The following is a 24,266-nucleotide window of genomic DNA, read 5'->3' on the forward strand; positions in this document are numbered from 1 at the left end:
TGGACTTGGGGGGAGGGGATGTGTACTTTTTAAAAGAACATTTAATGTTACTATGTTTCATATTTGGAAAACAGGACAGAGTCTTTTTTGGAAAAACAAACTGCACAAAGCTGAGTGTAGCAAAATGTTCTGAAGTGGGGCAAGGGCGTTTTGTTTCTATGAAAAGAGGTCGGGTGTGGTCAGGCGTGGGTGGTCGGCCATGGTGGCTCAGGCCAGGAATCCCAGTACTTCAGGCTCAGGAGAGTGGATTACGTGAGGTCAGGAGTTCAAGACCAGCCTGGCCAACATGGTGAAACCTCATCTCTACTAAAAGTATAAAAATTACACAGGCATGGTGGCATGTGCCTGTAATCCCAGCTACTTGGGAGGCTGAGGCAGGAGAACTGGTTGAACCCAGAAGGTGGAGGTTCCAGTGAGCTGAAATCGCACCTTTGCACTCCAGCCTGGGCAACAGAGCAAGGCTGTGTCTCAAAAAAAAAGTTTTCGGTGTGGGTTTGTAAAGCACTAGTGGTCTACTAGCATAGGCTCCTTGAGATAGAAGTTTGTTTTCTCACTGAAGATCCCAGCCAAGAACATTCCCTGCAGGCCCCAGAATCTGGAGTAGATAGAAAGTTCCAGAAGGTTTCAGACTGGGGGTGCATCCAGACTGAAATAAACTTATGGGGCATTCCATGGAACTGTAAGCAAAGTATTCTGTAAGGTTTACTAACCATCATCCAACCCTCAGCCTCTCCCATGGCCCCGAACAAGGCCCACTCCATTCATAATAAGCCATTCCTGGGTGCTCAGGGTTTTGTAGGCCAGAGCTAACCTCTCCCTGCCGGCCCTGAAACTGAGCCTGTGCTCTTCATGGAAAGGGAAATCTGTGGAAGGCTTTTTGAAGGACCCCCAACAGGTTTCCATGGAAACATTGCTCTCCCACTCACTCAGATTGGCTTGAGTCTTTCCTTTGAGTCTTTCCTTTCTCTGCTGCTTCCCGGCAAGTGGAGTCCGAACTTGACCATGACCTTAGCCCCTGCCTTCTAGGGGCTATTCCTCAATTCCTGGTCATGGAGGATGGCTCAGACATGCCCAGCATTAGTCCTTTTTCTTTGTTTTTCACAAACTAAAACAAAACTCCCTAGAAGTTTGGACCTAGGATGGGAGAGCAGGGGCCCATCCTAGGATGGCAAAGGGGCCCAGGCTGTGCTCAGTGGGGTGGGGAGGCGGGTGCAAGTGTTGCAGGAGGCTGAGTGAGCAGCAGGCATGGGTCCTGAATGGGAGAGAGAGGCCACAAGACAGGAACCAAAGGTGCACACGTCCAGGCAATTGTATTGTCTTTGAGCTTGACTGGGACTTTATTTCTCCTGAGCCAAACTGCTTTTTCCCCATCTGTTGCCCTTTATTTATTTATTTATTTATTTAGAGATGGAGTCTTGCTCTGTTGCCAGGCTGGAGTGCAGTGGCCCTATCTCAGCTCACTGCAACCTCCGCCTCCTGGGTTCAAACGATTCTTCTGCCTCAGCCTCCCAAGTAGTTGGGACCACAGGCATGCGCCACTACACCGAGCTAATTTTTGTATTTTTAGTAGAGATGGGGGTGTCACCATGTTGGCCAGGATGGTCTCGATCTCTTGACCTCATGATCTGCCCGCCTCGGCCTCCCAAAGTGCTGGGATTACAGGCATGAGCCACCGCGCCCGGCCATGTTGCCCTTTATTTATTGCTGGATGAGATGACCGTTTACAGATCCCAGAGTTGAAGGAGTAGGGTTCCTCCCACTTCCTTCTGAGGTTCCGGCATTTCATTCATTGGTTGCACCTCTGTATGAGCCAAGTTGATTAGGAATAGCTTAGCTTAGGCCTCAGAGCTGTCCTACTGGGTCATGATTGACTTAAGAGTGGCCAACAACACTCCCTTTTTTGGAAATGGGAGAGGTCTGTGTTTCCAGCCGTTGGGCTTCCTGGAAGGCCACCAGACCCCATGCAAACAGGCCAAGAGAGGGACGGCTGGTAAGTGGTGGTGCTACCTCAGTCCACACTCTGGAATTCAGTGCTCTAGAAAAGTTGGCCCTGTCCTGAACTTTCCTCCTCTCAGTTCCTCAGCACTGTGATGAAGTCACACACTGCCACCTGCCCATGGGCAAGATAACGAGGGAAAGCCAGGCATGGTGGCACACACCTGTGGTCCCAGTTACTTGGGAGGCTGAGGCAGGAGGATCGCTTGAACCTGGGAGGTGGAGGTTGCAGTGAGCTGGGATTGTGCCACTGCACTCTAGCTTGGGCAACAGAGTGAGACTTCATCTCAAAAAAAAAAAAAAAAACCTCATCTCTAAAAAAAATACAAAAATTAGCCAGGCAGTAGTCCCAGCTACTTGAGAAGCTGAGGTGGGAGGATGGCTTGAGGCCAGGAGGTTGAGATTGCAAGTAAGCTATGATCACATCACTGCACTCCAGCCTAGGTGACAGAGCAAGACCCTGTCTCAAAAAAAAAAAAAAAAGACAAAAAATTTTGTCCATGTAGATGAGACATTGCTCCACAGTTTGCTACTCTTCCTCCAACAGAGGTGAAGTGTAAAAGACCTTTTGTCCACTGGCACCATTTTTCCCATAGCAGAAAAACATTTCTGTACCCCACATCCATCAAGAGAGAAAGCAAAAAAGTAAAAAGGGACCATGTAATTTCAGAAAAATAGGGACAGGAGGCACTTCTTGCTGGAAAGGGACTGCTTGGCATCTCTGTGTCACCTTCCTGGCCCCTGGAGGCATTTGAGTTTGCAAATTTCTACATCGTCTGTTGCTGCAAGAGCCTGCACTTTATACAGGGAGGTTGAGTGAAATCTTATTTTCACGTGGGACAAGGAGAATCTCTCCAGAAGTCTACAGCAATGATAAGCTCTTAGACACGACCAGAGGCCTTTTGGTACAGTAACCCCAGTTCCTTCACTCCATCTTTTGTCTAAAAATCCTTGTATACACTGGGATAAACCGCAGCAAGTCCAACTGGGTCTCTTAGAAACCATTCGATTCTCTAGCCTTAGAGGTCAGGGGCAAGCTCTTAACCATAGCTTTGCAGGAACTACACGATTCAGTGGGGAAGCTTTGAGCCCACACTGGTTGGAGCCTGCTTAGCTCAGTGAGCCTTGATTGGTTAAGAGAAAGAAAAAGCACATTTAATGTTACTATGTTTCATATTTGGAAACCAAGAGGGGGAAGGTTAGAAAATGTGCAGAAGCTAGTGATTCGCAAACGAGGAGGTGTACATAACAGACTTTCTCAAGGAACAGGGAGCTCTGTTTTTGTCAAAAAGGGATGGGAGTTTTATTTGGAGATTTCTTTTTGTTTTGTAAAAGCAAGGTGGTATCTAATAGGTAGGACCTTTCTCACGAGCCCCCAGATGCAGACCCTCAAGTTTGTTCTCTCTCACAGAAGATCATAGTCAGGAACATTCCTGGGGGCCCCAGAATCTGGAAGCAGCAAGTTCCAGAAGGTTTTAGGCAAAAGGAAGGGCCCAGAGTACTGCACTTTCCAGAACATTCCAGAACCTTCCAGAACAGTCTATGTACCTTCAAGCAAAAGGGGTGAATGATTTTTTTTAAACTGTCCAACTTTAAGCCTTACTGTGGCCCACCCAGAACTGGACCCACACCACTCTGGGGGTATCCATCCTCACCTGCCTCTGGTCATTTTCAGGATGGAGCTCAACACAGAGGGGTCCCACTCCCTGCCCCTCAAAAGCAGAATCAGCTCTATGCAAGATGAGGTGTGTGGGAGGCCTTCTGAAGGACCCCCATCTGGTTCCCATGGTAACACTTCTTCCCAGTCCCTCTCTTATCCAAGTCTCAACTTTCTCTACTTCTTACCTGCCCTCGGGAGGGGAGGCTGAACCTGGTAGCCGCTGCCTTCTATTTTTTTTTTTTTAAGATGGAGTCTTGCTCTTGTTGCCCAGGCTGGAGTGCCGTGGTATGATCTCAGCTCACCACAACCTCTGCATCCAGGGTTCAAGCTATTCTCCTGTCTCAGCCTCCCAAGTAGCTGGGATGACAGGCTGCCCACCACCACACCCGGCTAATTTTTGTATTTTTAGTAGAGATGGGGTTTCACCATGTTGGCCAGACTGGTCTTGAACTTCTGACCTCGTGATCTACCCGCCTCAGCCTCCCAAAGTGCTGGGATTACAGGTGTGAGCCACCACGCCTGGCCAACCGCTGCCTTCTAAAGGCTGCTTCCCAATTCATGATAGTGGAAAAAGTCTCATATCTGCCCAATATTTGCCCCCTTTTCCCTTTTGGTTGCAAATTCTACTCCATGTCCATCATGAAGGAAAGCCAAAAAAAAAAGAAACTGCAATGGGACCATGCATTTTCAGAAGAAAATAAAATGGAGGCCAGAGTACTTTTTCATGGGAATGGACTGCTTTGCACTCTGGAAGCTTGGACCAGGAACCGGAAGCCAGGGCAGGAGGGGCCAAGCCTGCCGCAGACTGTTCTGAGAAAGAGAGCCAGAGGAGAGGCCTTCCAAGGCTGCTCCTTCTTCTGTCAAATCAGCAGGAACTCAGTGGTTCTGGTGTCCCTCGGCCTCCAGCAGCTGAAGTGCCAGCAGAGGACAGTGGAACCAAGACCAAGGTGGGATGGAGGTTCTGAAGTGGACACTTTCAGCGCTTGAACTGTGACCGTACTAGGCCTGAAGGCTCTAAGGCGCCCACAGTGCCATCCCTCTAGCTACAGTCTACATCCCTAAAAAGCCCATCAAGCAGTCGCTGCCCTATATCATCAGGGATGGGGGCCATCCATCTCACAGAGCACCTCTAACTTCCTTTTTTTTTTTTTTTTTTTTTTTGAGACAGAGTTTTGCTTTTGTCACCCGGGCTGGAGTACAGTGGTACGATCTCCACTCACTGCGATCTCCGCCCTCCCCAGGTTCAAGCAATTCTCCTGCCTCAGCCTCCTGAGTAGCTGGGATCACAAGTGCCCACAACCACACCCAGCTAATTTTTGTATTTTTAGTAGAGATGGGGGTTTCACCATGTTGGCCAAGCTGGTCTTGAACTGCTGACCTCAGGTGATCTGCCCACCTCAGCCTCCCAAAGTGCTGGGATTACAGGTGTGAGCCACCGCGCCTGGCCTCATCCCTAACTTAAGGGCCTCAAATGGAGCCTAGATCTGTCTCTCTGTGGTTTCCACCCACTGGTCTTGACTCTGACCTCTGGCTCTAGGTGACCCAGCCCTTTAGAGATTCAAAGTCTCAAGATGACACACAAACACACATTTCAAACAGCTCCCTCAACTGTTCCTCACTGAAACCGTTCCTCTTTCTCATCCTTATTTTTCCAAAGGTGCCATTCGGTGCAGGGGTGGGGGTATCCCTCTTCCAATATAAAACTTAAGTGAAAAGTAAACTCAACACCTCTGTCTTTCCAGATAGTTATGTCCTTATTAACATGGACCAAGACCAAATTAGCTTTGTAGGTTTCCACGAAACCGTGACTGTCCTATTTGGTTTGCAAGAACTTCCATGCCTCCCTGCCAAATGTCATGTCATTGGACTTGACCTGAGCTGACCCAGGGCATATCCCATCTCCTTGTCCCACACTCATTGGCCAAGCTGGCACCCAGTGTTCCCCCTGGCTGAGGACAGATTCTATCAGTCCTGCAGGACACCCTCCATCACTCCATGGAGACCGTCATTTGGCAGGCCAGAGAAGGACCAGGTACCATCCCGATTGGGCTTACGATCGACCCAGGAAAAGAAGGTGCGTACAGGTGAGGCAATTGGAAAACCAAGATGGAGCAGTGTGCGCTTCTGACCAGAAGTGCTGGGAAGTTAAGATTTAGGAAAGGCTCTCATGGGTTGGTAATCAGAGAAGGCTTCACAGAAGAGGCGGCAGCGGTGTCGGACCCGGACAGCTGGGCTTTGCATGGGCAGAAAGAAGGGGAGAGCATCTCAAAAGTAGGAAGTGGAAGCGCAGGAGCTGAGCCGTGGAGGCTGCAACAGCAGAGAGCAGTCCAGCAGCATGTCATCCTCATCATCACATTTATTGACGGCCCCTAAGAGGCGGGGCTGGGGACAGAACGTACAAAGACAAGGACCTGCCCTCAAAAAGCTTCCATTCTAAGGAGACAGGGACAGAAAAATACAGAATGGTCTTTCCTGGGGATGGCCCACTCTCACCTGCGCAGGTCAGAAGCCCCTGGTCTACCTTGGCCCCAGGGTCTGGAGCATGTGCAGGGCACATAGTAGCCCCAGGGCCACCGTGTCCCTGGTCCCACAGCCAAGGCCTGACCACCTGGCACCTAGGCCGTGGGCCCCAGAATTTGGAGGAAAGGTAGGCTCAGGACATGATGTAAAACACTCCTGGCGGCCTTGGCTTGGCGTTGTGCGAGCCCAGTGGAGTGGCGGGGTGCGAAGGTCCCCTTGGCAGGGCCCCTGGGGGGCGCAGGCATCTTCTCAGGCCCCCATAGGTGAGTCAAGTTCTTTTATGGGGCTGGTCCACCACCCTGGAGGCCCCGGGCCAGGGAAACAAAAAAGGCAGGGTGTCTTCAGCGCCAGAGGCATAGCCCCCTGCCCACCCCCACCCAGCCCCCTCTCAGGCCTGGTCCAGGCGACCCTCCTCCCCAGCTCAGCCTCCAGGGCCAGGGCCTGCCTGAGGCCAGGGGGAGGGGCCTGCCCCTCCCCCCACCCAGGCAGTGGGGGAGGAGGAGGAGCCACGCATCAAGTTTGTCTAGGACCCCCCACTGGGGGGCCACACCCTGGATCCTACCGGTGGGGGGGCTCTGGCTGCGAGGGCCGAGGGCTCAGCAGAGGGGCCGGGCCGAGGGGGCACCCGGGGGAGCCCTTCAGTGGGGGCACTGGGCGGGAGTCCAAGGGGGGCAGGCTCCGGGGCACTGCTGGTGGCCCCCGGGCAGCCCCAGTGGGCAGGACAGCTGCAGCCGGGAAGGATTTGGGGGGATCGGCAGCCGAGGCGGGGGCCGACTGGGCAGAGCGCTCCCGACGCCGCAGCAGCTCCTGCAGCTTCTCCGCCTGCGTCCGCCTCAGGTGGGCCAGGGCACGGCCACGCTGGAAGGCAGGCAGGAAGGCCTCCAGGCTTTGCTCCCCCAGCAGCAGCTGCTCCATCTGCTCCTGGGCCAGGAGGGAAGGGAGGGCTTGGGAGGGTCACGACCACAGACTGGAAGCTGGTCCTCACTCCCACCCCCCACCCCGAGGTCCTCCCCATAGGGATCACCCCTCAGCTGGGGGACAGGGCACCTGCATTCCAGCCTGGGCCTGCCTCTGACTACTTGCTGAGTGAACTGCGGACAAATATCCTCCTTTTTTTTTTTTTTTTTTTTTTGAGACAAGAGTCTCACTGTCACCCAGGCTGGAGTGCAGTGGCACGATCTCAGCTCACTGCAACCTCCGCCTCCCAAGTTTAAGCAATTCTCCTGCCTCAGCCTCCCAAGTAACTGAGATAACAGGCATGCACCACCACCCCAGCTATTTTTTTTTTTTTTTTAATTTTTAGTAAAGATGGGGTTTCGCCCTGTTGGTCAGGCTGGTCTTGAACTCCTGACCTCAGGTGATCTGCCTGCCTCGGTCTCCCAAAGTGCAGGGATTACAGGCGTGAGCCACCGTGCCCGGTCCTAACTTCTAAAATAAGGATGCCATCACCAGACCTGCTAGGTCAGAGATGAGGCAGGAGCAGAGGCAGGGACACATGAGGTACGGAGTTCACGTGGCCTTCTGGGGCCCACCACCTTCAGCTCACTGAGCGCTGCCCTCCCGACCCAGCACAAAGTCTGTCCCCGCTCCTCTACAGCCCCAGATCCACGCTGCCCTGGCACAGTCACAGGGGACCCCGAAAAAAGTCACAGGTAGGAAAGTGAGCCCCGCTGGCTGTCCAGTACTGGCGGACAGCAATGCTAGCCTCTCCTATGGGCCAGGCATTCAGGGTGGGCTTCCTGGAGGAGGGGCTCCCTAGCCTTCGGTGTAAGAAATGAGCCTGGGAGTGGTGTAGGATGAGTCTCCCTCCTGGCCCCCAGGCCCAGCCACCCCTCCCCTCACCTCTGCCTCCTGCTCCGCCTCTTCTAGCTCAGCCTGCAGCCAGCCCAGTGCACAGTGGGGACTCCAGCGATGCATGCTCTCCTCTGAGGACCACAGAGGGACAGGGTGACAGACAGGCCAGGGCCCCGGGTTTGCACGCTCCCACCGACCCCATGTGATTCTACATTCCCCTTCCCCCTGGCCTAGAACCTTAGTTTCCTCATCTGTATGGTGCCCATATGACCGCTTTGTGGATCCCACCCCTACCAAGTTTCTGCCCCTTGTCCTATTGCAAAAGAGACAGTGGAGGCTTTGTCCCCAGAACAACTCAAAGGGACCCCTGGGTATTGGGTCCCCTTTCTCCCACCCAACCCTCCTCACTCCCTCTCACTTCCTCAACTCTACTGCCCAGGAGGCCAGGAGCAGGTCCACCCAGGTCCCATTCATCGGAGCCTGGCACTTTCCAAGGCCAACCCGCCGGAGGGCCCACTGCCCCCGCCAGCCCCAGGCGGCTCTCCCAGACATGCCCTCACCCAGTCGCTGCAGCTTGTCAGCGCAATTCTCGGCCACCTCGCGAAGCTCCTGGTATTTGATGGCCAGGGCAGCCCGGCCCATCTCCAGGCGGGGCCGCAGGGCCAGGTTCTCCTTGGCCAGCGCGTAGTTGGAGGCCAGGCAGGCCTCACGCTCCAGCTGCAGGCCCTGGAACTGCGGGCAGAGAGGAGCTAAGAGGCTCACTCAGGGGCTCTGCCCCATCCACCCCACTGCCACGCTGGGCGACCGTGCCTTCCGGCCTGGCCAGAGGCACCTTTCAGGCCCCAGCCTCCACAGTGGCGAACCCAACAGGTGAAGGGACGGCGACAGGCAGGGACCAGACACCCAGAGTAACTCAGGGGGACCCTGAGCTCCCTCTCTGGCCTCAGTTTCCTCTTTTATAAATCGAGTTAAAAACATCCACTTACCGGGTTGTTGCGAGACTTAAGTGAGGAAAACTATAAAGGCTTCTACAAATGTTAGTTAATTTTTAATTTTTCAATTAATATGTCTGCTCAGGTCCCGGAGGAGTGCCCCTCCCTCCTCTGCCCCATTTTCCACGCATGGACAGCTTCCTTCTCACTCCAGGCCTTTGTCTGTTTCCTCCTCAGGTGTTTGCACTGAAAACACTCCCACCCCCTGCTCGTCCTCTCCAGAGGGATGTCCGCACCCCGTCCCCTCACAGCACCCCCACGGGTCACCCTCTCTCCCTTCCCACCCCCTCCTCTGCCCTCCAGTGGAATCCTCACACCCCAAGGAATACACACCCCCTTTTCCTCCCTGGCCCTGGAGAAGGCTTCTTCCTTGTCTCTAGCAGGGCCCAGCCTCCCCTCCCTGCCCCTGGAGAACGCACTCCCCTCCATCTGTCCCCTGTGGGATGCATAAGCCCCTCCTCGCCTGCCTGCTTCCAACACACACTTTCCCTTCCTGCCCCCCACAGACACCCAGCCCGGGCCTATCTCCCGTGAAATATACAACTTTCTCTTACGGTGGCCTATGCAATACACACGGCAGCTTCCAGCACCCCTCCCCAACGCCAGGCACAAAGCCCCCTCTTGCGCCCTCAGAATGCGTGGACCCCCATAACGGCCCCTCCAGGTGTCAAACAGGCCCCTAGTTCTCCCCGTGGAAGGCGCCTCCTCTTTCTGGCCCTTACAGAACGTGGGTGTGCGAGCCAGGGCCCCCCACAACACAGCCCCCCGGAACACAGCTCCCCGGAGCATCCGCTGTAGGACACGCCTCGCGGCCATCCCGGGGGTGCACGGGCGCCTCCCCCCGGTCCCCAGCGCCTCACCCGCCCCAGGCCAGCTCCAAGCGCCCCCTCCCCCGGGGGTGGCTCCGCGGGGCCCACTCGTACGTGCCAGGCTCCGCGCCCACGGGCGGCCCCGCGGCCCGGCCCGCGCGGCCCTTCACTCGGGCGGCAGGTCCCGCAGGCCGCTGCCTGTCCCCCGCGCCCCCCGCCCGCGCCCCCCGCGCTACCTTCCTGCTGAGCCGCACGATCCGGTCCAGCTTGGGCTCATCCTGAAGCAGGTCCCGGAGCTGCCCGGTGCTGAGGATCCCAAAGCGCCCCGGGCTGCCGGGCTCCGGCCCCGCCCGCGCCGCCCGGGCCCGGTACATGCCGCCCGCCCGCGCCCCCAGCTCGGCTGCTGGCTCGGCCGGCTCGGCCCGCTCCGCCCCGGCTCCGCTCCGCTCCGCTCCGGCTCCGGGATCCGCTCCGGCTCCGGCCGCACGCGCCGCTCCGCCGCCAGGGGGCGCCCCGCCCGCTCTTAAAGGAGCCGCCGCGCCGGGGCTGGGGGTGGGGCTGGGAGGGGGCGGGCCGCACCCCTCCCCGCCCTGGCCGCGCCTCACGCACCCCAGGATCGCCCTGCAGCCCGGTCTCCCCGCCCCTCCTGGAATCTGAGCCGCCCTGCTCCGCGCCCCAGCATGGGGCCCTGGCTCACCACGCCCCCAGGCACGGACTCTCCCACACCGGGCGGTTACAATTTGCAGGGCCCGTGCATATTTTCCCCACGGATGGCAGCAACAATTCTCTGACTTTGGCCAGACGCCAGGAGCTCTTGCCTTGCCGCCCTCCCCATGCCTCATTTTTCTCTTCTGTAAAATGGGATTGGAGATGGCGAGCGCTGCCTGCTGGCCGGGAGCGGTGGCTCACGCCTGGAATCCCAGCGATTTGGGAGGCTGAGAATGGAGGATCGCTTGAGGCCAGGAGTTTTAGACCAGCCGGGACAACATAGTAAGACCCCATGCATATAAAAAAAATTAAAAATTTGTCAAAAGAGTGAAAAGAAAAATTTAAAGAAGTATTAAAATGTTTTAAAAAAGTATCTATCTGGACAGGACAGGTGCAGTGGCTCACGTCTGTAACCCCAGCACTTTGGGAGGCCAAGGCAGGTGAGTCACGAGATCAGGAGATCGAGACCAGCCTAGCCAACATGAAACCCAGCGTCTACCGAAAATACAAACAAAAGTATCAGCATATGGTGGCATGTGTCTGTAGTCCAAGCTGCTCGGGAGGTAGAGGTGGGAGATCGCTCAAACTCAGTTTTGAGACCAGCCTGGGCAACACAGCAAGATCCCATCTCTATAAAAATAAAATTAAAATGCTGAGGGATAGTGATATGGTTAGTGATGGTATAGTGAATATATGTAGTAGGTCAATACCCACTATGCGTTGTTATTTTACAGGTGCAGAAACATCACAGAGGCAGGGCGTGGACGCTCATGCCTGTAATCCCAGCACTTTGGGAGTTCGAGTCAGGTGGATCACTTGAGATCAGGAGTCTGAGACCAGCCTGGCAAACAAAAATTAGCCGGGCATGGTGGCAGGCACCTGTAATCCCAGCTATTCGGGAGGCTGAGGCAGGAGAATCACTTGAACCTGGGAAGCGGTGGTTGCAGTGAGCCGAGATGGCACGGCTGCACTCCAGCCTGAGCGACAGAGCTAGACTCTGTACTTCATCTCAAAAAAAAGAAAAAAATACATCACAGAGATAATGTCACCTCCCTAAAGTCACATTACAGGTAAGTAATACAGTCCCATTTCTTCTCATCTGCGAGTGTCCACAGAGCATGTGATACCGCTCTGCACGCGACTGCTGGCTCGAGCAGCCCTGTGGGGACGCTGTCCCTGCCCTCAGGGAGTTCATGGACTAACTCTAGTATAAGACAAATGGCAGGTGTCACCCCATGATGGCTTTGTGCTTCCATGTGATGCTTGATTTGTCCTGTACCTTGTCCTTACAAGTAGGCTTAGCCATTGTCCTCATCTCAGGAACTAGACACTCAGAAATTAGAAGTCAGACAATGAGTGACCCAGCATGGGCAACAGGGTGAGACCCCCGTCTCTGCCAAAAACTAAAAAATAAATTAGCTGGCCATGGTGGCTCATGCCTGTAGCCCCAGCTTCTCAGGAGGCTGAGGTGGGAGGATCACTTGGACCCAGAAGGTTGAGGCTGTAGTGACCTATGATTTTGCCACTGCACTCCAGCCTGGGAAACAGAGTGAGACCCCATCTCAAAAACAAAAACAAAAATGACAACTGGGCTTGTTCCACCTTAATACACTGCCACAGAAGTACAGAGGGCAATCAGGAAGGCTTACCAGTGGAGGTGGCATTTGAGCTGGGTTTCGAAGGTTGAATAGTTCTGAAGTCGAAGGAGAAAATAATGGAAGCAAACAGAAATCCATAAGCCAAGGCACAGGGGCAGGAAGAGCTGTGCAAGGACTCTCCCCATCCAGCCATAGCACGGTGGGTGGGCATGGTGCCAATGTCTGGGAGAGAAGGCGGGACAGGCTTGTTGACAGACTATGAAGGTAACACTTCTACGTTTTTGTTTTGAACCGGTGTCTCGCTCTTGTTTCCCAGGCTGGAGTGCAATGGCGAGATCTCGGCTCACCACAACCTCTGCCTCCCAGGTTCAAGCGATTCTATTGCCTGGGCCTCCTGAGTAGCTGAGATTACAGGCATGCGCCACCACGCCTGGCCAATTTTTGTATTTTTAGTAGAGATTGGGTTTCACCATGTTGGCCAGGTTGGTCTGGAACTCCTGACCTCAAGTGATCCACCCACGTCGGCCTCTCAAAGTGTTAAGATTACAGGTGTGATCCACCACGCCCGGCCCCCTTCATTTCTTTAAGCCCTTATGCCTTCCCTTGTGGACTTCTCTTTGGTTCCATTCTTTTCTCCTTCAACTTCAGAACTCCTATTCAACCTTTGAAACCCAGCTCAAATGTCACCTCCTCTGGTAAGCCTTTCTGAGCTCCCCGGTTTGCTCTGCTTCCTCAGGGCCCATTGCACCCGGCCACACTTCCACATATTTATGATAACCAATATTGGCTTTCCCCTTCAAGACTCATCTGGAATAGCACCACCTCCAGGAAGCCCTCTCCACCTTCCCAGGATAGGATGTTAGTCCCTTCTTCTCTGGACTCACACAGTCCCTTCACTGTTTCTTTGTTCTTTTTAGTCAGAGTTTCCGCTCTGTCACCCAGGCTGGAATCAGTCACGCAATCTCAATTTACTGTAATCTCTGCCACCCCGGTTCAAATAACTCTCCTGCCTCAGCCTCCTGAGTAGCTGGGATTACAGGCATGCACCACCATGCCTGGATAATTTTTTTTTATTTTTTAGTACAGAGAGGGTTTCACCATGTTGACCAGGTTAGTCTCGAACACCTGACCTCAAGTGATCCACCGACCTCAGCCTCCCAAAGTGTTGTGATTACAGGTGTGAGCCACCAAGCCCGGTCCCCTTCACCATTTCTTTTATCTCTTATGCCTTGCCTTGTGGACTTCCCTTTGGTTCCGTTACTTTCTGCATCAACTTCAGAACTCCTATTCAACCTTTGAAACCCAGCTTAAGTGTCACCTCCTCTGGTAAGCCTTTCTGAGCTCCCCGGTTTGCTCTGCCTCCTCAGGACTCATTGTGTTCACTAAGTGTTCAGGGGTCTCCTAGATACTCTGTCTATCAGCTCTCCCTTGGCCCCTCCCACTCTTTTACCAGTCTTCTTCAACCTAAAAGGCAGCGGTCAGCTCTAACGGGAGGCTCCTGCCTCAGCTTGCCCCCTCTTTCTCACTGACCTCCCTTTGTTCCGCCCCAATACCCCACAACAATGCCCCTGCAAACCTCCCCCAAACTCCCCAGACACCCAAGCCCACTTCTGCCCCTCAGCAGATAACTGTCCTGCGCATCATATAGAGAACTTTCTGCCAGTTTCTGTCTCCACATCTTTGCTTTTTTTTTTTGAGACAGAGAGTCTTACTCTGTCGCCAGGCTGGAGTGCAGTGGCGCGATCTCAGCTCACTGCAAGCTCCCCCTCCCAGGTTCAAAAAATTGTCCTGCCTCAGCCTTCTGAGTAGCTGGGGCTACAGGGCTGAGCCACCACGCCCAGCTAATTTTTGTATTTTAGTAGAGATGAGGTTTCACCATGCTGCCCAGGATGGTCTCCATCTCTTGACCTTGTGATCCGCCCGCCTCGGCCTCCTAGAGTGTTGGGATTACAGGCGTGAGCCTGTTTTTTTCTTTTTGTTTTGAGACAGAGTCTCACTGTGTTGTCCCGGCAAGAATGCAGTGGCTTGTTCATAGCTCACTGTAGCCTCGAACTCCTGGGCTCAAAGGATCCTTCCACCTCAGCCTCCCCAGTAGCTGTGACTACAGACATGTGCCACTGTGCCAGCTAATGTTGTACTTTTTTTGTAGGAATATGGTCTTGCTATATTGTCCAGGCTGGTCTTGAACTCCCAGACTCAAGTGATCCTTGCACCATGGCCTCCCGAAGTGCTGGGATTACAGGATTGCAGGTGAGAGCCACTGGACCTGACCTTTGCATGTTTTTGTTTTTGTTGTTGTTTTGTTTTTTGAGAAGGAGTCTTGTTCTGTCCCCCGAGCTGGAGTGCAGTGGTGTTATCACTGCAACCTCCGTCTCCCGGATTCAAGCGATTCTTCTGCCTCAGCCTCCCAAGTAGCTGGGACTACAAGTGCCCGCCACCACACCCAGCTAATATTTTTAGTTTTGGTAGAGACGGGGCATCACCATGTTGGTCAGGCTGGTCTCCAACTCCTGACCTCGTGATCCACTGTCCTCAGCCTCCCAAAGTGCTGGGATTACAGGTGTGAGCCACCCAGTCGGCTGCATGTTCTTTGCCTCTTTCCAGAACCCTTCCTTCCCTCCTGCCTCCAGGAGGGGCAACCTCTCTTCATTCCAAAGCCAATCCAGGTACCCCTGCTGTGGGTCTCACTTTCACCTATCTCCTTTACTCCTTTCAGATGCCTTGGGCTGGGCATCGTGGCTCACGCCTATAATTTCAGGACTTTGGGAGGCCAAGGGGGGATAATCACCTGAGGTCAGGAGTTCAAAACCAGCCTGGTCAACACGGTGAAACCCGGTCTCTACTAAAACTACAAAAATTTGCTAGGCATGGTGGTGCACGCCTGTATTCCTAGTTACTCAAGAGGCTGAGGCAGGAGAACTGCTTGAACTCAGGAAGCAGAGGTTGCAGTGAGCCAAGATTGCACCATGTTGCTCTAGCCTGGGTGACAGAGTGAGACTCTATCTCCTCAAAAAAAAAAAAAAAAAAAAAAAGATGCCTTGTTCCACTACACCAGTAATTAATCTTTGTGTGTGTGTGTGTGTGTGTGTGTGTGTGTTTCACCTGTAATTTCTGCCTTTAGACTTCCTTATCTTTCCCCACCCAATATTTTGAAAGTACCCTCTACACCCTTCACTTCCTCTGTCCATTTTCTCACTGCTCCCCCTTGTTCTGTGACTCAGTCTGATTTCATTCCCTCCCAGCATTTCAAGTGCATCCCTCTACTCAAGGTTACCAACGACTTTCTTATTGCTAGAGCCCTGATTTTTCACATTCAATACCATGGACCACCTTTCTTTTCTTGATCACATAGAAATCAGAGCTCAGACATTTCATAGCTGTCAGGTTGGTGTAAATTAAAAAGCCCAATAACATCAAGTGTTGGTGAGGAAGGGGAGCACCAGGAACTCTCATGCACTGTTATCAGAAGACAGAATCAGTTCACTTTGGAGAACACTTTAACAAACTGGGTAACTCAAAGATGTTCAGATGTTCATATCACACCAACTCAGTTGTTCTGTGGTAGATCCAATAATTCCCCCTTACCCCAAAAGGCGTCCCCACCCTAACCCTGGAACCTGTAAATATGTTAGCTTACATGTCAAAAGGGACTCTACAAATGCAATTAAGAATCTTTTTTTTTTTTTGAGGTGGAGTCTCACACTGTTACCCAGGCTAGAGTGCAGTGGCATAATCTCAGCTCACTGCAACCTCCACGTCCTGGATTGAAGCGCTTCTCTGCCTCAGCCTCCCAAGTAGCTGGGATTACAGTCGCTCACCACCACATCTGGTTAATTTTTTGTATTTTTAATAGAGATAGGTTTCCACCCTGTTGGCCAGGCTGGTCTTGAACTCCTGACCACTGCACCCTGCCAAGTTAAGAATCTTGAGATGGTTGAGAGGCTGAAGCAGGAGAAATGCTTGAACAAGGGAGCTTACAGTGAGCTGAAATTGCACCACTGTACTCCAGCCCGGACAACAGAGCAAGACTCCTTCTCTAAAAAAAAAAAAAAAAAAAAAAAAAAAAAGAATCTTGAGACGAGCCAGGCTTGGTGTCTATGCCTATAATTCCAACACTTTGAGAGGCTGAGGCAGAAGGATCTCCTGAGCGCAGGATTTCAAGGCCAGCCTGAGGACAACACAGCGAAACCCCCATCTCTACATAAAAACATTTTTTTAAATGAGCCAGATATGGTGGTGCAAACCTGTAGTGCCAGCTACTCAGGAGGCTGAGGCAGAAGGATCACTTGATTTCAGGAGGTAGACGCTGCAGTGAGCTATGATAGTGCCACTGCACTCCAGCCTGGGCAAACAGAGCAAGACCCTGACTCAAAAAAAAAAAAAAAAAAAAAGACTCTTGAGACGCAGCAAGCATCCTAGATCACCAAGTTGGGCCCAGTGTAATCACAAGGGTTCTTCTAAGAGGGAGGAAGGAGGGTCAGAAGAGAAGGAAATGTGATAGTGGAAGCAGAGGGTCAGAGTCACAGAGAAATTGGAAGACGCTCCCTTGCTGGCTTTGAAGATGAAGGAAGAGGCCACAAGCGAAGGAATGCAGACAACCTCTGGAAGCAGAAAAAGGTAAGGGAGTGGAATCTCCCCTGGGGACTCCAGGAGGACACCTTGATTTCAGCCCAATAAAGCCCATTTAGGGCAGGGCAAGGTGGTTCATGCCTGTAATCCCAGCACTTTGGGAGGCTGAGTCGGGCGGACCCCTTGAGCTCAGGAGTTGGAGACCAGCCTGGGCAACATGGTAAGACCCCATCTCTACTGAAAATATAAAAATTAGCTGGATGTGGTGGCACACACCTATAATCCCAGCTACTTAAAAGGCTGAGGCACAAGAATGGCTTGAACCCGGGAGGTGGAGGTTGCAGTGAACCAAGATTGTGCCACTGGGCGACAGAGTGAGACTCTGTCTCAAAACAAACAAACAACCATTTTGGGTTCCTGACATCCAGAACTATAAGGTAATACACTTAAGCTGTCTAAAGCCACTGCTTTTGTGTTCATTTGTTACAGTGGCAATAGGAAATGAATACAAACTTCTACAAAATTTTCCCCTCCTGGACTAGGAGAAAGGGACAGGAATTTGTATTATTTTACTATATTAATTTTTTAGTTTTTGAGACAGTGTTTCGCTCTGTTGCCCAGACTGGAGTGTGGTGGCATGATCTCGGCTCACTGCAACCTTCACCTCCCAGGTTCAAGCAATTCTCATGCCTCAGCTTCCCTAGTAGCTGGGATTACAGGCATGTGCCACCACGCCTGGCTAATTTTTGTATTTTTAGCAGAGATAGGGTTTCCCCATCTTAGCCAGGCTGGTCTCCAACTCCTGATCTCAGGTGATCTGCCCACCTCAGCCTCCCAAAATGCTGGGATGACAGGGGTGAGCCACGACACCCTGCCAGTATTATTTGTAATAACCACCACAACAAAAAAAACCCTGGAAACAACGCAAATGTCTAACCATAGGACAATGGCGAAGACACCAGCGCGCCTTTATACAATGCAGTACTTCGTACCATACAGCAACAAAAATGAGAAAACTACATCCATGCATGTGAATTTGAATGAATCTCAAACAACATTGAGTGAAAAGGAGAAGCAGCAGAAAAATATCTTCAGGATACTACCATTTATATCAAGTTTAGAAACAGGCAAAACTGCCCTGTCTAGTGGCTCACGCCTGTAATCCCAACACTTTGGGAGGCTGAAGCAGGAGGATTATTCAAACCAAAAAGGTCGAGGCTGCAGTGAGCTATGATCCTGCCACTGCACTCCAGCCTGGGTGACAGAGTGAGACCCTGTCAGAAAAGAAAGGAAAAGAAAAGGAAAGGAAAGGGGCGGAAAGGGGCAAAACTCTATTGCTTGGAGATCCATATAGAGTGAAAGTTTGGAAACAGTAAACATGAAATTCAGGAGTGTAGCTGTCTGGAAGAAGGGCTTTGGAGTTGGCAGAGACACTCTGGAAACGTTAACGGCATTGATGGTTTGATTTTTTTCTTCTTAGAGACAGGGTCTCACTATGTTGGCCAGCCTGGTCTTGAACTCTGAGGCTCAAGCGGTCCTCCCCACTCAGCCTCCTAAAGTGCTGGGATTACAGGCATGAGCCACGGCACTCAGTTGGCACAATCCATGGTAAAACATTTTCAGCTCCCTCAAAAGCAATCCCGTACTATGGCAGCTCACACTTTGAGAGGCCAAGATGGACGGATCACCTGAGGTCAGGAGTCTGAGACCAGCCTGGCCAACTTGGTAAAACCCCATCTCTACTAAAAATACAAAAATTAGCCTGGCATGGTGGTGCGTGCTTGTATTTCCAGCTACTCTGGAGGCTGAGACAGGAGAATGGCTTGAACCTGGGAGGCGGAGGTTGCAGTGAGCCAAGATCTCAACAGTGACTCTGTATTTGTCCCCAAGCCCGCTCACCCAGCCCCTGGCGACCACAAATCTTTGTTTCTCTATAGACTGGCCTATCCTGGACATTTCCTATAAATGGAATCATGTGATATATGATCTTTTGTGACTGGCTTCTTTTATTCTGCATAAGGCTTTCAAGATTATTCACATTGCAGCATTTATGAATACCTAATTCCTTTTGATTTTTTTTATTGTGGTAAAATATATATAACATAAAATTTATCATTTTAACCACTTAAATGTGTAGCTCAGTAGCATTAAGTGTATTCACATTGTTGTGCAACCATCACCATCATCCACTTCCAGAACTTTCTCCTCACCTTCTCAAACTGAAACTCCATCCCCATGAAACACTCACTCCTCATTCCTCTTCCCCACCGCCCCTGCCACTCACCATTCTACCTTCTGTCTCTCTGAATTTGATGACTCCAGATACCTCATATTAATGGACTTATGCAGTATGTTTTCTTTTCTGACTGGATTATTGCATTCAGTATAATTTTCAAGGTTCATTCATGAAATATAGCATGCCTCAGAACCTCATTCCTTTCCTTTTTTTTTTCCCTTAAGACAGAGTCTTGCTCTGTCACCCAGGCTGGAGTGCAGTGGCGTGATCTCAGCTCACTGCAATATCTGCCTCCCCACGATTCTCATGTGCCACCATGCCCAGCTAATTTTTGTATTTTTAGTAGAGACAGGGGTTTCACCATGTTGGCTCTGCTGGTCTCGAACTCCTGCCTCAGCCTCCCGAGTAGCTGGGATTACAGGTGCCCACCACCACACCAGGCTAATTTTTGTATTTTTAGTAGAGACGGGGTTTCACCAGGTTGGTCAGGCTGGTCTCAAACTCCTGACCTCGTGATCCACCACCCTTGGCCTCCCAAAGTGCTGGAATTACAGGCGTGAGCCACTGTGCCTGGCCTCTTTTTTTCTTTATTCTTTTTTTTTTTTTCTTGAGACAGAGTCTCGCTTCTTCTTCTTCTTTTTTTTTTTTTTACTTTAAGTTCTGGGGTACATGTGCAGATCATGCAGGATTGTTACATAAGTATACACATGCCATGGTGGTTTGCTGCATCCATCCCCCTATCACCTACATTAGGTATTTCTCCTGATGTTATCCCTCCCCAATCCCCCTACCCTCTGTTATCCTTCCCCTAGCCCCCCACCCCCCAACAGGCCCGGTGTGTGATGTTTCCCTCCCTGTATCCATGTGTTCTTTTTTTCTGAGACAGGATCTTGCTCTGTCATCCAGGCTGGAGTACAATGTCAGTCATAGCTCACTGCAGCCTCAAATTCCCGGGCTCAAGCAATCCTCCTGCCTCAGCTTCCCGAGTCGCTGGGACCACAGACATGCTACCATGCCTGGCTAATTTATTTTATTTATTTATTTATTTTATTTTGAAACACAGTATTGCTTTGTCACCCAGGCTGGAGTGCAGTGGTGAGATCTCGGCTCACTGCAATCTCCTCCTCCCAGGTTCAAGTGATTCTCCAGCCTCAGCCTCCCAAGTAGCTGGGATTACAGGCATGTGCCACCACACCCAGCTAATTTTTGTATTTTTAGTAGAGACTGGGGTTTCACCATGTTGGCCAGGCTGGTCTCCAACTCCTGACCTCAAGTGATCCACATGCCTTGACCTCCCAAAGTGCTGGGATGACAGGCCTGAGCCAACTTCATTCCTTTTTTTTTGAGACAGAGTTTTGCTCTTGTTACCCAGGCTGGAGTGCAATGATGCAATCTCGGCTCACCACAACCTCCGCCTCCTGGGTTCAGGCAATTCTCCTGCCTCAGCCTCCTGAGTAGCTGGGATTACAGGCACGCACCACCATGCCCAGCTAATTTTTTTGTATTAGTAGAGACGGGGTTTCACCATGTTGACCAGGATGGTCTCGATCTCTTGACCTTGTGATCCACCCGCCTCGGCCTCCCAAAGTGCTGGGATTACAGGTGTGAGCCACCGCGCCCGGCCCCTTCATTCCTTTTTAAGACTGAATAGTATTTTGTGTCTGTTGTGCTTTTTACGGCTGAATAATATTCCATTATGTGAACGCAGCATAAGTTGTTTACCCACTCATCAGTTGGTGAACACTGGGGTTTTTTCCACTTCGGGGCTATTATACATAATGCTGTGAACATTCACATATAAATCTTTGTGTGACATATGTTTTTATTTCTCTTGGGTATATACTGAAAAGTGAATACATGATAACTCTATCTTTAGCTTTTTGAGGAAAGGCCAGACTGCTTTCCAAAGCAGCTGTACCATTTTACATTTACACTAGCGATGCACGAAGCTTCTAATTTCTTTATTTTATTTCATTTCATTTCATTTTTGAGACAGGATCTCTCTCTCTGTACCCCAGGCTGGAGTGCAGTGGTGTGATTGTGGCTCACTGCAGTTTCAATATTCTGGGCTCAAGTGATCCTCCCGCCTCAGCCTTCTGCATACCATCACGCCTGACTAATTTTTTTTTTTTTTTTTGGATATGGGGTCTTACTATGTTGCCCAGGTTAGGCTCAAACTCCTGGCCTCAAGCGATCCTCCCACATCAGCCTCCCAAAGGGCTGGCCCCCCAAAGTGCTGGGATTACAGGCATGAGCCACTGCGCCCAACCTTTCTTTTAGAATCAGAAGGTACATGTGCAGGTTTGTTACAAGGTACATTGCATGGTGCTGAGGTTTGAAGTAGGACTGAACTCAGGTACTGAGCATAGTACCCAGTAGGCAGTGTTTCTGCTCCTGTCTCCCTCTGTCTTCTCTTTATGGGCCCCGGTGTCTGTTGTTGCCATCTGATATGTTTTGCCTGTGTCCCCACCCAAATCTCATCTTGAATTCCCACCTGTGTGGGACGGACCTGTGGGAGGTAATTGAATCTGAGGGGCAGGTCTTTCCCCTGCCGTTCTTATGACAGTGAGTAAGTCTCATGAGATCCGATGGTTTTTAAAATAGCAGTTTCCAGGCTGGGCCCAGTGGCTCATGCCTGTAATCCCAGCACTTTGGGAGGCTGAGGTGGGTGAATCATGAGGTCAAGAGATCGAGACCATCCTGGCCAGGATGGTGAAACCCTGTCTCTACTAAAAAATGCAAAAATTAGCTGGGCATGGTGGCACGTGCCTGTAGTCCCAGCTACTTGGGAGGCTGAGGCAGGAGAATTGCTTGAACCTGGGGGGCAGAGGTTGCAGTGAGCTGAGATTGTGCCACTGCACTCCAGCCTGGTGCCTGGCGACAGAGCCAGACTGTCTCAGAAAAAAAAATAGCAGTTTCCCTGAACAAGCTCTCTTTGCCTGCTGCCATCCACCTAAGATGGGACTTGCTCCTCCTTGCCTTCCTCCATGGTTGTGAGGCCTCCCTAGCCACTTGGAAGTGTAAGTCCATTAAACCTTTTCTCCTGTATAAATTACTCAGTCTTGGCTATGTCTTACCAGCAGCGTGAAAACGGACACACCAGGTTTGTGTTCATATATACCCAGTGTTTAGCTCCGACTTATACGTGAGAACATGCAGTATTTGATTTCCTGTTTCTGTGTTAGTTTGCTTAGGATAATGGCTTTCAACTGCATTCATGCTGCAGCAAAGGACACGATTTTTCCGCCTTTTCATGGCTTTGTAGTATTCCATATGTACCACGTTTTCTTTATCCAATCCACCATTGATGGGCACCTGGGTTGATTCCATGTCTTTGTTATTGTAAATAGCACTGTGAGGATCGTATGATTTGCTCGTGTTTTGATTGGGCTACGTTTATATTGTAAGAGTTCTTTATATTTTTAGGAAACTAGTCCTTTATCAGATATATGATTTGCAGCTTTTTCCCCCTCTGTAGGTTGTCTTCATTCTCTTGATGATGTTCTTTGAAGCACAGAAGTTTTATTTTATTTGGTGAAATCTATTGTATCTATTTTTTCTTCTCTTGGTTTTACTTTAGTGTTCTATCTAAAATAACATTTCCTAAATCAAAGTCGCAAAGATTTACTCTTTTTTTGAGACACAGTCTCGCTCTGTCACCCAGGCTGGAGTGTAGTGGTGCGATCTCGGCTCCCTGCAACCTCCACCTCCTGGGTTCAACTGATTCTCCTGCCTCAGTCTCCCAAGTAGCTGGGATAACAGGTGTCTGCCACCATGCCTGGCTAATTTTTGTATTTTTAGTAGAGATGGGCCAGGCTGGTCTCGAACTCCTGACCTCAGGTGATCCACCCACCTCAGCCTCCCAAAGTTCTGGGAGACCTGTAGGTGTAAGCCACTGCACCTGACCCACAAAGATTTACTCTTTTTTTTTTTTTTTTTGAGATGGAATCTTGCTCTGTCGCCATGCTAGAGTGCAGTGGTACGATCTTGGCTCATTGCAACCTCCACCCCCTGGGTTCAAGTGATTCTCCTACCTCAGCCTCCCGAGTAGCTGGGACTACAGGCATCTGCCACCATGCCTGGCTAATTTTTGTATTTTTAGTAGAGATGGGGTTTCACCATGTTGGCCAGGATGGTCTTGATCTCTTGACCTTGTGATCTGCCCACCTCAGCCTCCCAAAGTGCTGGGATTACAGTTATGAGCCACTGTGCCTGGACTTTTTTTTTTTTTTTGAGACAGAATCTAGCTCTGTCACCCAGGCTGGAGTGCAATGGTGCTATCTCGGCTCACGGCAACCTCTGCCTTCTAGGTTCTAGCAATTCTCCTGCCTCAGCCTCCCAAGTAACTGGGATTACATGCACCCGCCACTACGCCTGGCTAATTTTTTGTATTTTTAGTAGAGATGGGATTTCACCATATTGGCCAGGCTGGTCTTGAACTCCTGACCTCATGTCATCCATGCACCTCTGCCTCCCAAAGAGCTGGGATTACAGGTGTGAGCCACCACACCTGGCCCACAAAGATTTACTCTTACATTTTCTTCTAAGACATTTATAGTTTTAGCTCTTACATTTAGCATCAACAACAATCCATTTTGAGCTAATTTTTGTATGTGATGTGAGGTAGGGATCCACTCTCATACTTTTGCATGTGGCTATCCCCTTGTCCCAGCACAAGCCCTCTTTTAAAATCTGGATCTCAGGTACACAGAAACAGATTAATCCCAATTCATGAGTGTGCTTTTTAATACATTCTCATCTTGGGTCTGAATATTTGTGCTTTTATTTTGTTTATTTGTGTGTTTATTACTTTATAATGAGCATCAGTGAATCCACCACCCAATTTCAGAACTGGGACAGAAGTAAATTGAACTGGAACTGTAAATTTCTGTTGACACAATAATTTACATCTACCCAGGTGCTCCTGCCCAAGCTTGTGCCCTTGCCAGCCCCCAAGCCGAGGTAGCCACACTCCTGAATTTGGAGTTTATCATTCTCTTGCACTTAAAAAATGCCTGTAGGCCAGTGGTGGCTCATGTAACCCAGCACTTTGGGAGACCAAGGCAGGAGGATTGCTTGAGCCAAGGAGTTCAAGGTCAGCCTGGGCAACATAGCTCTATAAAAATACCAAAAATTAGCAACGCATGATGCTGTGCCTGTAGTCCCAGCTCCTTGGGAGGCTGAAGTTGGAAGATCGCTTGAGCCCGGAAAGTCTATAGTGAGCCGAGATGGCACCACCACACTCCAGCCTGGGTGACAGACTAAGACCCTGTCTCAAAAAATAAAAAACATCTGTATTGAAGCATAATTGATGCACAATGCATGCCACATATTTAAAGTGTAGAATTTGGTGAGTGTTGGCATAGTTACATTCCTGTGAAACCA

The 24,266-nt window shown here is 50.9% G+C and overlaps 1 protein-coding gene across 1 annotated transcript; it reads right to left on the minus strand.

The window, feature by feature from the left end:
* Window positions 1-5,996: 5,996 nt before the first annotated feature.
* On the minus strand, window positions 5,997-10,267 carry VPS37D (VPS37D subunit of ESCRT-I). Its single transcript, XM_021672707.2, has 4 exons — window positions 10,007-10,267; window positions 8,530-8,701; window positions 8,018-8,100; window positions 5,997-7,096 (listed from the first exon to the last, which is right to left on the minus strand). Exons 1-4 carry the CDS (start codon window positions 10,142-10,144, stop codon window positions 6,734-6,736), a joined length of 756 nt encoding a protein of 251 aa, XP_021528382.2. The 5' UTR covers window positions 10,145-10,267; the 3' UTR covers window positions 5,997-6,733.
* Window positions 10,268-24,266: the final 13,999 nt, after the last annotated feature.

This window comes from Aotus nancymaae, unplaced genomic scaffold, assembly GCF_030222135.1.
Source record: "Aotus nancymaae isolate 86718 unplaced genomic scaffold, 86718_ANA_hifiasm-v0.15.2.pri h1tg000012l, whole genome shotgun sequence".
Lineage (NCBI taxonomy): Eukaryota > Metazoa > Chordata > Mammalia > Primates > Aotidae > Aotus > Aotus nancymaae.

Excerpts from the sequence above, each read along its gene's own strand:
- VPS37D (XM_021672707.2), bottom strand. The coding sequence starts at position 10,144 with ATGTACCGGGCCCGGGCGGCGCGGGCGGGGCCGGAGCCCGGCAGCCCG. Across the intron at positions 8,702-10,006 it reads TCGTGCGGCTCAGCAGGAAG|TTCCAGGGCCTGCAGCTGGA; the intron begins GTAGCGCGGGGG and ends CTCTGCCCGCAG. Across the intron at positions 8,101-8,529 it reads TGACAAGCTGCAGCGACTGG|AGGAGAGCATGCATCGCTGG; the intron begins GTGAGGGCATGT and ends TGTGGTCCTCAG.